The sequence below is a fragment of the Alternaria alternata genome (genome assembly GCF_001642055.1).
Source record: "Alternaria alternata strain SRC1lrK2f unplaced genomic scaffold CC77scaffold_24, whole genome shotgun sequence".
Taxonomy (NCBI): Eukaryota; Fungi; Ascomycota; class Dothideomycetes; order Pleosporales; family Pleosporaceae; genus Alternaria; species Alternaria alternata.
This window is the reverse complement of record NW_017306213.1, coordinates 555,610-567,569: the sequence shown is the minus strand read 5'-3', so window position 1 is coordinate 567,569 and position 11,960 is coordinate 555,610. Positions and strand designations below refer to the sequence as shown.

General features: G+C 49.3%; 3 protein-coding genes across 3 annotated transcripts; 2 read left to right on the top strand and 1 right to left on the bottom strand.

Annotated features, from left to right (window-relative positions):
- Positions 1 to 489: 489 nt before the first annotated feature.
- CC77DRAFT_1012986 (alpha/beta-hydrolase) lies at positions 490 to 1,447 on the top strand (the record flags this gene model as incomplete). Its single annotated transcript, XM_018523806.1, has 2 exons — positions 490 to 570; positions 626 to 1,447. The coding sequence occupies 2 exons, from the start codon at positions 490 to 492 to the stop codon at positions 1,445 to 1,447; spliced, it is 903 nt and encodes a 300-aa protein (XP_018381275.1).
- A 1,290-nt stretch (positions 1,448 to 2,737) lies between these two features.
- On the bottom strand, positions 2,738 to 3,908 carry CC77DRAFT_945875 (alpha/beta-hydrolase; the record flags this gene model as incomplete). The annotated part of the gene is made up of 2 exons (XM_018535048.1): positions 2,738 to 3,399; positions 3,458 to 3,908. The coding sequence occupies 2 exons, from the start codon at positions 3,906 to 3,908 to the stop codon at positions 2,738 to 2,740; spliced, it is 1,113 nt and encodes a 370-aa protein (XP_018381274.1).
- A 2,023-nt stretch (positions 3,909 to 5,931) lies between these two features.
- Positions 5,932 to 10,869, top strand: CC77DRAFT_1012984 (hypothetical protein; the record flags this gene model as incomplete). Its single annotated transcript, XM_018523805.1, has 4 exons — positions 5,932 to 6,108; positions 6,161 to 8,689; positions 8,803 to 9,762; positions 9,874 to 10,869. 4 exons carry the CDS (start codon positions 5,932 to 5,934, stop codon positions 10,867 to 10,869), a joined length of 4,662 nt encoding a protein of 1,553 aa, XP_018381273.1.
- Positions 10,870 to 11,960: the final 1,091 nt, after the last annotated feature.

The window sequence follows — 11,960 nt, the reverse complement described above, 5'->3', positions numbered from 1 at the left end:
CATCCTCATTGAAGAGAAGACTGAACTAGACTTTGCATATCTGAGAAGATTAAAGAAATTCAAGAATACTTGATACTCATCAAGAACGAGAGGTTTCCGTGGCATATGCTAAGGGAGACTAATAAGGAAGGTAGTGTGAATGCAGGAATGATATCGTTAGCACAACTCCCCGAGAATACTGCTACAGCACGGTAATTTTGAACTCAACATGTCTACTAACGATGACGCGCAGTGCAACAGCGAAGAAGGAAGGAAAGTAGCCACTATAAAGAGGCAAGAAGGTGCCTAGATCCTGGACTTTGATAGTAACTTCGTTGTGTGAGATGTTGCAGTAGTTGATGCCTGACCTTTCAAGGTTGTAGGTGGCAGGAACAGTCGCCAGAGCTAACCTTGTCGACGAAACGCTGACTAAGCCGAATAGTAGACCTTATGATTCATCACCCCAGCCACCCTCTGCATCAACCTTTACTTCATTATCGATCTAGAAATATGCCGACACTAACGGCAAATGATGGTGTTGGTCTTCATTACGAGACGTATGGCACCCCCGATGCCGCTCCCTTGATCTTGGTGAGCCCCCCACCATCGAGCACATGTCTTCTACGTGTCTGACCTGCATTGTCAGCTGCACGGCTTTACGGGCTCAGGCAAGGTCTTCAAGCGCAATGTCTCCACCTTATCCCAGAGCTTCCATGTCATCGTCCCCGATTTGCGCGGCCATGGCGAGTCTGATAAGCCTAGAGCGGGCTACCACGTCGCACGTCTAGCCATGGATCTGAAGAACCTAATCGATTTCTTCAATTTTCGCGACGGCACGGTCAAAACCATTGGTACAAGTCTAGGTGCAGCTATCTTGTGGAGCTACAGCGAGTTGTTCACTACCCGCGCATTCTCGTACATGATCTTCGTAGACCAAGCTCCACTGCAGAACTACCTCGAAGACTGGGGTCCTGATTTTGGAAACCTAGGATGCAACTCCCTTGAAGCACTTCAGAGGATGCAGAAGTCGCTCATTGAGAACCCCAAAGTGGCGCACCTTGGCACCATCGCAGCGTGCTTGGGCTATAGATCGCATCCACAGCCTAGCGACCCTACATCGGATTCTGTGGAATGGAAAGAGGATGAAGATTTCTTCCTCACACAGGCTTTGAAGGGAGATGGGTGGTGGTATGGAAAGTTGATGGCTGACCATACGGCAAATGATTGGCGGCATCCCATCGCGCAGTCATTCGGATCCAAAAGTGGAAATCGAACAAAAGTATTGGTCGTGGCGAGTAGCCGAAGTGGATGCTTTCCTGCTGCAGGACCGTTGAAGGTAGTCGAACTGGTAAACGGAAGCGAAAAGGAAGAGCTAGCTAAAGGTGTAACGGTGACATGGGGAGGCCATTGGTGTTATTGGGAAAAGCCCGACACGTTTAACGAGCTTGTCCTCGACTTCCTCAAATAAAAAGCAGGTCATCGTCGATGTTATGCTGTCACGAAATCCGCCGGTGCAGTCCAGTACAACAAGTTGTCTTTGGTATCTATGCGATCGCAAAAGTATTCGTGCTACCAGATCGGTAGGCCATGAGTCTTCGACAAAGACAAGTCGGACCTTGACAGTCCGTTTCAACTGATATGTTGTTGCAAGCGAAGAGCAAAAAAAAAATGATAAACATACAACAGCGGGGATTTGCTAGTGGTCACCCACCTAACTACTAATCCGCCGGTGCACTGCTTGTATATGGCTGAGCGGACGGAAAGCCTGGTTCGTCACTCGTTCTGATATCATAAAGACCGCTCAATTATCTGTTTCCAGTATTGCGCAACCCGTAGCAAGCTTTTGCAGAAAGGAGAAGGGTCTACTTGCGTTACGTACGCTCCTTCGGGCTAAGCAACCGATCATCCCGAAATAGTGGAGCGCAAAAAAGTGATCTACATAAGCTATAATCAGGGGTTGACATTAGCCTACTAGCCCTAACAGTAAACCGCTCTGCTAATTCTAGCAATACGGCCTGCTCACCAATCGTTCCCTCCACTAAGCAAGACGCGTAATACCACCAACACAGTAGGCGCCATGATCGTCCGATACAGACAGCAGCCAGCAGGAACGTGTTGTCTGCCTCATAACTCCAGCTCTCAAGCATGTAGACCACTCGTCGGTCTATGCTATGCACACCAAGCCGCCGTACCGAGCTCGCCTCTCTACATCCTCAACACTACCATACACTCAGTTCGCGCAGATTAGTATATCAGCCGTGTGCATAATATATACCGTCCCATGTATAGTAATAAGTGTTTGTCAGTTTTACGTGCCTTTAGTTGCGTGAGTAGCCATACCATCCTGGATAGGTTCAACATCAAGAACTCAGATGTCACACCTAATATAAATGGCGGTCTTGTGCAGGACTTTCAGCGCCAGGATATACCAGATTTAACAGCGGACTTGCTAGAGTTTCGCAGGATAAGGTGTCCAGTAGGTCCAGATTCATTCAGGAAACTAGATGCGGGGGATACAGAGGGCTCACAGGGACGTTTACGTTCCAGGCTAGACGTTGATAGATTGGACCATAGGGCTCTACAAGAATTCACAGCGCACTTGCAGAGCAGACAGAAAACATTCATCACGCACGAAAACCAAAAGTTCAGGCAGACATCGACCAAAACGGTCACTCTTTTTAATAGTTCCTTCATCTATCTACACCCATCTACTGCTGTCACTACGTCTACTCCGCTACATCTTCCGTCCTTCTTATTCTTAAACGTAGACATACTTGATCGTGATGTCGGGAACGCACATGTCATTGTATGGCTGGGGAGCAGTGAAGGGAGCAACGTAAACTGGAGATGTAGGGGCAGGGGGAAGAGCGGCGACACTGGAGGAGGCAGCAACGCCAGAGTAGGCAGCAGCGCCAGAGGGAGCAGCAGCACCAGAGGCAGCAACGCCAGAGGGAACAGCAGCGCCAGAAGCAGCAACGCCAGAGGAAGCAGCAACGCCGGAAGCAGCAACACTGGAGGCAGCAGCAGCGCTAGAGGAAGCAGCAACACTGGAGGAAACAGCAGCGCTTGAAGATGCAACACCGGCAACGCGAACAGACGAGGCGACGGCAGAAGAAGAAGCGCTGGGCGTAGGTGTGGGAGCGGCACATAGAGGGGCGGCGGCATTGATCTTTCCAACGGTCCAGTTCGAGGCGTCCTCGGTGTACTTCTCAAAGAGGGTCAAGTGCTTGTCGACGTCGTCGCCGCCGGCGCAGATTGGGTCTCCCTTAGAGCAGTAAGAGCGCAGAACGGGTGCGTAGCGGTTCAGGCGCGCAAGAGAGGTGGCGTCGCGACCGTTCTTCTGTAGATCAGAGCCGTCGCCAACGTTGTATGGCATGTTCTTCTCGTGCTTGACATCGCCCCAGAGGAGAGCAGCAGCAACTAAGTTACCACGTTAGCACTGTCCAAGGTTCGAGTGTGTCATGTCAGGAATACTTACTAGCATTACCAGGAGCCGAGGTAGGGTCTAGACCAGTGGTGATCTGGGAGCATCCACCAGGTCCAGCAAGGACATCACCCATAATCCAGGCACCCTGAGAGAAGCCATTGAGGATGAGGTGCGTGCAAGGGCACTTCTTGTTGAAAGCAGTGATCTGGGATAGACCGTTGCGGACTCCCTCGCCAATCTGTTTGCAGTAGTCGCCGCCGTACGGGAATACAATCTCAATGTAGTCGCAGGTCTTGCCCTCAGCCCTTAGTTTGGCGCACGTAGCGTCGGCGTAGGGGAATGTACGCCAGTCGTGGTACGGCGCAGTGTTACCGCGGGCCATGAAGATGACGGCATCGGCGCAGGGAGCGTCGAGCTTGGGGGGTGGCGAGGCTGGGTCTTGAGCGACGGCGACGGCGGCGACAGCGCTGAGCGCGAGGAGGTTGCGGATGATGGAAGACATTATTAGATATTAAAGAGTGTGGTATTAATCGGTCGTCAAAAAACGAGTGTACTGGTTAGGTTGCGAGGTTAGAAGACCTGTGAGAAGAAGAAAGTCCTCTTGGCTGCGGGGGGAGCAGTTTAATAGGAGCGTTCATCCTGCATTCCAGCCGAACTGAGTGTCGACTCGGCTCGAACGGGCGGAAAAGGGTAGTGTGCCTGACTAGGTAGATACGAGTTGGATCCCTTTTTGGGTGGGCTATCTATCTTGGGTCGTGCGCTAGCAGGAGCGCGGACAAACGTCGTATTATCGAGATTGAGGCTGACAAGAAGGTTTTGGAGGATGGCCCAGAGGCCGGATGTCCCCTTGATAGATACCGTCAGACTCTGCCATCTTTGCGAAATGGGTCAACGGGACATCTGAGACGTTGCTGTTGAGGTTTGCATCAAAGCTAATTTCTAGCTCATGGGATTAAGCAGGAACCAAGAAAAATGCTAGCGTGCGTGTCAATGCTTGGTCGATCCTCCATATACGAAGGTATACGGGGTGGAGATTACACCCCTGAGCTTGTCCTAGATAAGACCCCGTGCACGTCCCCTCTGCCAACCCGAAATGTCTTAGCTCTTACAGGAACTCTTCGAGGGCTGCCGTGCCTCATGCCAGACATTCGACAATCTAGATGCACTTTACTTGTTGGATGCAGTCAAGTTTATCTCTCACGCCACTCTAGCTCCCAAGCTTGTCATACGTTGGTGCCTGAAGCACCACCAACACTAGTATAGCATATATGCTATCCCTCCGACCTCCGGTGCCGACCTTTTCGCAAACCACAGCTCTTGCCAATCTACACCTCAGAAAGAGCAGAGACATACATCATGTGCCCGAACTTTCTACCAGAAGCGACAGCTCAGACGGAGCAATAGAGGTTGACGATAGCCATCTGGAAGAGTCCGGTACACTGCTTGTACATAACTGAGCGGACGGTAAGCCTAGCTCTTATGCAACAATCATAAGTTCCTCAATTTCCTGTATGCAGCAATCTTCCTATCTGCATACCGACTATCAGCACATATTCTTAGGTTATTATCTCTACGGCCGGCAGCTCCTTTGTTGTGATCAGCACCTTGCCCACTGTCCAAGTCTGCCTACTCGACCATCTCGTTGGCGGCCGCGCGTCATGCAACATTGCGCGAGCTGATCCATAGAGTGCTCGCTGTCGCCTCTTGATTTGGCACATTCGTCCCGGGAAGCGCAGTAGGTTGTCATTCTGGACGTGTAAAGTACGTGTTGCTTGAGGGTAGGCGGATACGCGAGGTAGGTCTCAGGTGCGGGGTCTGGTGGCTCCAAATCGTCGCCCGTAATGTGGATGTCAGCCAGCCATGCTTTCGCGTAAGCCGTTGGCGCAACGATGAGAAGAGGGGGAGGGGGCGACGAGTTCGAATGCGTAGGGAGGAATGTGCGGATGACAAGATGGGCAGCGACAGAAGAAGAGTCGTTGTGCATAGTCACGCTGCTCCCAAGCTTCAAGCCTCATGGTCAACCATACATTCTTCGCACCACAACTGGACATCGAAATCCTGTTTCATCGAGGTTGTCTTGTCCATCTGTTCCATACACGACCACGAGATTCACCCGCTCGAGTTGTCTCCTTCTTCACGTAATCCTAGCTGAAACATCTGCAGCTAGTACCGGTGGAATTTCAGCTTGAGCGGGGAAATGCTGGTCTGCACTTCCACACATGAACCTGCCGTTCACCTGAGAACGCCAGACTACACATGATATCCTTTCAAAAACACCTGCGTATTGGCTCAGTGTCCATCGCCCTCGCCCTTTTTCATCGTGTTGTCCATGTATAAAGTTTGCATCAACGCCACGAAACGTTCAGCCGTACCTGAAGACCACTATAACATTACAAACATGTCCCTATATAAGCCAACACAACGGCCTGGTGATAGCCTCAACCAAAGCTTGTATTCTGTTCTCGACCTTGTCCTAGGAGATACCGATAATCTTCATTTTCCTAATCTGCAAAACATAAGAGGTCATGACGATCATGGAGACAAAACCAGACGAAGATAGTCCTACCGTTCTAGCACGTATGTGGGAAGAGGCTAGTATACAGTACTACAATACCACTGAGATGAGAGCAATAGATCTCAAACACTTCAAGAACGCAGATGAAATATTGGCAGACAGAGACATCCAAAAGAATTTCCAAAAGGTGTTTCGCCCCTGCTTCACACTGCACGTCATGTCCTGACTTGTCCAAACAGTGGAGAGATTATGGAGGACCCGTCGCTGGGGACAAAGTGAAAAAGATGAGACACCTCATCGTTGAAAATTCTACGTACATCCTCAAAGGGGCAGAGTTACTCGCGAATTCAGCATCTGCAGCTTTTCCGCCTAGCTCAGCCATTCTCACGGCGCTGACCTGGGTCATGAAAGCCTCCGGGAGCGTTTCGAAAGACTACGACCAGATACAAGCTTTCTTCGAGGAGCTGAACGAATTCTTGCAACGATTAAGCATGATTGAGAAGACTGTACCCAAGTCTACAGGTTACAGGCTGCACTTAATGAACGTGTTCGTTGTGATCATGAAGATCCTTGGTCTTGCTACCAAGGCCACAAAAGAAGGTAGACTCAAGAGGTTTGGAAAGACGATTCTACGGGGCGGCGGTGACGATGCCTTAGCGGGTGCATATTCGAGCCTCGTGACGGCCTTTGCCCGCTTGGAATCTGCTACGAATTTCGCAAATCTTGCTGTTGGATATGCGAACCTTGAAAACACCAATCAGATCAAGCAAGCCGCGTGGGATCTGAACGCAGGGCAACAAGATGTCAGCGAAAGAGTTACAGTGCTATATGAACTCAACGAGACGATGTTGGCAAAGCTTGATTCTTTCATCCTTGCGCAGAACAAAGCAAAGAAAGAGTTGGTAGGAGAAGCTCAGCCAGCAGGAGCTGGGGAAAGTAGGCAGTCAACTCTGTCCACGGTTAAGGCAGCCCTTTCTACCAAAGATGATTCGAGTATCATAGATCGCGACATTGAATACTCTTTTGTTGAAGGAACAACGTCCTGGATGTTTCAACGGGAAGAATACACTTCGTGGAGAGAAGAATCGTCGACGCGCCCGCTGCTCTGGATTACTGGAGACCCTGGCACTGGAAAGTCGTGTATCGCATACTCAGCCACGAAAGAACTTGCGATATCCACCGCTAGTGAATCAAGAACTTTCGTCGCACATTTTTACTGGCGAGAAGGTTCGAAGGAGATGGATCCCTTGACAAGCGCAATGAAATCAATTGTCGCTCAGATCGCATCTCAAGACTCCGCTTACTGTAACGAAGTTGCAACGCAATTAGCCTGTGCTGGCTCTACATTCTCCCTGGAAAAGGGAGCGCGTTATTTCTGGAAGAGATGTATCACATCAAGATTCTCCGTGGACACCAAGGCTCGTCTTTACCTCGTTCTGGATGGGCTGGACGAGGTCAATGAAACTGTAAATGCCGAGAGCTTGTTTCGTAAAGAACTGCTAGTTATGCTCAAGGAGGTTGTTGAGCACAAACTATCGATTCGCGTCATGTTACTAAGCCGACCAAGCTGGAAACCATATCTGGAAACCTTTGGTCAGGAACTCTCCGCAATCACGGTAACAAAGGAAGTGGTACTGACTGACATGCGCATCGTTATTGATACACAACTTAACACGCGTTCGCGTCTCCACAAGGCCCGTATACCGATGAAGAAGATTATAAGGTCAACCCTACTTCAGAAAGCTGACTGCATGTTGTATATCGAGCATATGCTCAGGCGTCTCAACAAAAGACAAGACGAGAAAACAATCCTGGAAGAGTTACAAAATGCGCCATCGAATCTGACCAGCCTGCTGGAGTCTATAGGAATGGAAATTCAAAGCAGGCGAACGGAAGCACAACTGTTTGCTATCCAAAACGTCTATGCCTGGTTGGCGTTCTCATGCCGTCCGCTGACTGTAGGAGAAATCAACGAAGTAGCAAGGACGTGCGGCCACTATCAAGCGTTCAATATCGCCGACGAAGTCTTGACTAGATCCGTCGGCTTTTTGAACATTGTCGGAGTCGCCGAAGTCAACGAAGACGATGAACAAGATGGACCCGTGACTGAAAACGAGGCGGTACCAGATGCTAGTGGCATTGATGTATTTCAACCTTACGACGGAGATGCTTCACTCGTAAAGGTATTGAATCGGCCATTGAAGGACTATTTGCGTAGAAATGACACCGAATCGCCAAATCTACGCATCTCAACTCAGCGTTGCCATATCACGATCTTTGAGCTCTCAGTCAAGTTGATTTGCTCACTTGATCCGCGATCAGCGAAAGAAGGCGGTTCTACACTGAACAGATACGTCGCAACGTACTGGGGAAAACACTTCCGACAGATCGAATTGCAGAAGACATCTGATCAAGAAGTTGCGTCAATCATGCAGATGATGAGATGCATATTGACGAACTACAACGATGCTGCCAAATTCATAGAGGCGCATTGCGATACCGACGATGATACGGATTTCTACTATGAGAGTTTAGGCGAAACGAAGCGGGTGGGAAATGAGTTCATGAACTCATTGGCGCTCTGGATGGAACGTGCGTCGGCGATATCTCCTGACGTTGATGAAGCCACACTGCAGTGGATTCGCAAGTCAAGGCACGAGCCACTCAAGCTGATGACGCCACTGGTGAAGGGCCATAGTGTGAACTGGTTAGGGGACTCGAAAGAAGAGAGCAATTCTTACGATTTTTTGGTGGACCTTTTGAACCTCGTAAGTCGTAGTCGGGCCGTACCCTTAATTTGAAGGAGTAGACTTTTCTCAAAGTGTCGTCGCAATACAGGATTTCGGGAGTCTGATCGAGGAACGCTGACAAGTCAATGCAGACAGATCTAGGACCTGCGGAGTGTCCCCGGCGCATAGGAAGCGACGATCTCGATTTCATCAAAGCAGTTGCCTTGATATTCGATGATATCCATCTGGATTCGACCGCACTGAGAGCTATCGGAAACCTTTTGGCCGAACATGAGCACATTGCTCCGGCCTTGGAATATTATCAACTAAGCCTGAACTCGGCAGAAAACGAGGTCGACAAAATGAAGACGCGTTTGAAATTTTCGGATTTGCTGATCCAGACTTTAGTCGACGGCACATGGGCAGTGGTCGAACAGGATCAAGCTCAGCAAGCTCAGCAAGCTCAGCAAGCCCAGCCTGAGAAACTGAACGTCATTCCCAAGCCTGAACCGGATGTCAAATGGCATGACGAAGGAGATGGCTTGGACAGTATGGATGAGGCAAACTACGTCGAACGATTCAGAAATCCATACGAGTTGCTGCAAGCGACCACATCTACAAATCCTCCAACAAGCGATCAAGCTCTCCTCAAACTCTATCAAGAATCATTGATCATTCAATCGTATTGTGAGATGAGGTTGGGTCTGTTTGAGAAAGCATATGCATCATTCGAGAGAGCTCGATCAATGCTACCTGACGAGTTACTAAACGGCGAGTGCCTTGCGATCCTCCCAAGTATTCTCGCCGTGAAACAAAACAAATTTCAAGAGGTGGTAGAGAAGCTTCATGGCTGGAACGTTCTTGAACTGATGGCGTGGCTCAGTCAGGAATACAAAGTGCTAGGCACGCTCGCAGAAGATCCTAACACTACCTTTTGTAGAGCTGGTCACCTGGCTGGAAATGACGAGTTTGTTACTAAGGCCTATGAAGAGATCATTTGTTTCATGGACCAGAGAAAAATGATTGGTGCGCGGGGAATGAGATATCGCCTGGCTCAATTTCATATCAACGTTTCACGGGACCTTGAGAAGGCCAAAAGGCTGCTTTACGAGGTACGTGATTTAGAGTGTAGTCTTCAGTCCTCGAGCTCGAGTCTTGTATCGAGATGGATCGTTTTGTCTTTGCCACCTATTACTGTTTGCTGACTATGATGAACCGTACAGATCCTAGGAAGCCACAACAAACGAGATGAATATGGTCTCATGGCAGAAGAGGAGCTCCCGACTCTCGCTCGAAAAGAATTGGCAGAGATCCTTTATGAACAGTTCCGCTCAACGGCCAAACCTGTTGGAAAAGCAGGATTCGTGGAAGAGATGAGCCGGTTACAAGATCAACGACTCAAAAACGCTCGCATAGTAGAAGCATACGAATATCTAACAACAACCATCTACGCAAGCATGCTTCGAAAAATGGGCTCTACCACAACATTCCAGGAGGTTCTGAATGATACATTCGACTTCTGTATTGCCTCGTTGACGGATGCTGAAGGCTGGAATGATGCTATCTGCCTACGGCTGTTGGCAAAGGTCTTAGCCTTAGTCGGTGGCCTTGAAAGAGAAGCTCAGATTGCCTTTTCGTTGCAATACTCAATCCTTGATCCAAAGGTGAAGTTGGAGGAAGACCCCTTTGAAAGCTCTGACTCATCAGATGATGAAGATGATGAAGACGAAGATGGTATCCCACAGGGAGATGAGCAGAAAAGCGCTGAAGCCTCGACCCTAACGGAGAGCGACAGCGATGACGAAGACAGCGAAGTGATAAAGGATGATGACTGGGGCGACCCCTCTGGAGTTGAACTCTCATGCTGTGGCGAACAACATATGGACAACCCTGTCGCTGTTGGTTGGGACGACGGGCCGATGTATCTCTGCATCCTGTGCGCAGAAACGCAGCTTTGCCAAGGATGCTTCGACAAGGTTCGCCAATACTCCCGGTCCGATAAATGGTCGTATTGGAAAACATACTGTGGCCGAGATCACAAATATATAGAGGGCCCTATAGATGGCTGGAAGGGGGTCAGAGATGGGGTGATGGTAATTGGGGAAGTTGAACAGAATGTAGCAGATTGGATCCAACAGTTGAGGGAGGTCAAGTGGCCGGGAGCATGGGAGACGTTTTGGGTAAGACAGGATGGTGTTGTGGATATTTTGGGGAAATGAGTACTGCTTGTGATGAAAGAGCCACCTAGCCTTCTAGTGTGCTAATACAACCATAACTACAGGCTACTCGAGTGCTAGACGCATATTGGCTAACAGGAAAAGATTAAGTTCGTTAGGTCGTATGAATGAAGAAGGAGAAATAGCTAGAAGTCTCACTGGAGAGGCCGCAGTAAAAACAATAGAAAAGACGGAAGAGACAGTAATCCGTATCTTGGCGGCAAACTATTCTTAATGCTAGCGCGTCTCTACCGGAGCGAGGAGCATTAGACGAACGCAGGCTAAAGAATGACTATTAATGACCGCTTGAGGCTATAGTGGGGCTGCGGCGATGGAGTCGTGTTTCCTGGAAAGAGTGCCCGAGGGCGAACACCAGCTACAGTAACCGTGCGCCAGATGAACACCGTCGCCAGTTGAACACCCCACCAACAACAATATAATCAAAAAGATGAGGTTGTAGAGCCACCACAAATCGTAATAAAATTGCGCAAAGCTGGTATTATACTATATATAGGCCTACGAAAGTTTTGGCTTATTCAGAATTTTTTTTGGAGGGCGTTATCACGCGATCACGGCGACTACGCGGTAGAACAGCTGGTGCACCCCTTGCGGCTCCTATTACAGCTGGAGCAACACTACCACGCTTTTAACGCTTTGTAGCTGGCTTATAAGGTTTTGAAGCTTTGCGCTTACCTAATTAGGGCAATTGTATAGCTTTGGCAGCGTCGCGGAGGCTTCTACGATGCTCTTTTTTAGCCTTCTCTGCGGCCTTCCGCTTTCTGGTCTCCTCCTAACCCTTCTCCCGCTTAACACGCTTCGCAGCTTTGAGTTGAAGATTATAATCGCGTGCTGCCTTCTTAATCTTGGCTTGCTTAGCTTTTTAAAGCTTTTCAAGCTCGGCTTGTTGTTGTTGTAATGCCTGACGATCGCGAGCTCGTTGTACACTTCTGGGCGACTATATTTTGGCTCCCCTATGGTAAACCTCGTCCTTATTAAGCTAGAGGGTGAAGGACTGCTTTGGTCGCCTCTCCTTGATGGCTAGGGACTGCCTAAGGCCCCTGATCTCCTCATGAAGTATACTGTTTTGAGCTAAG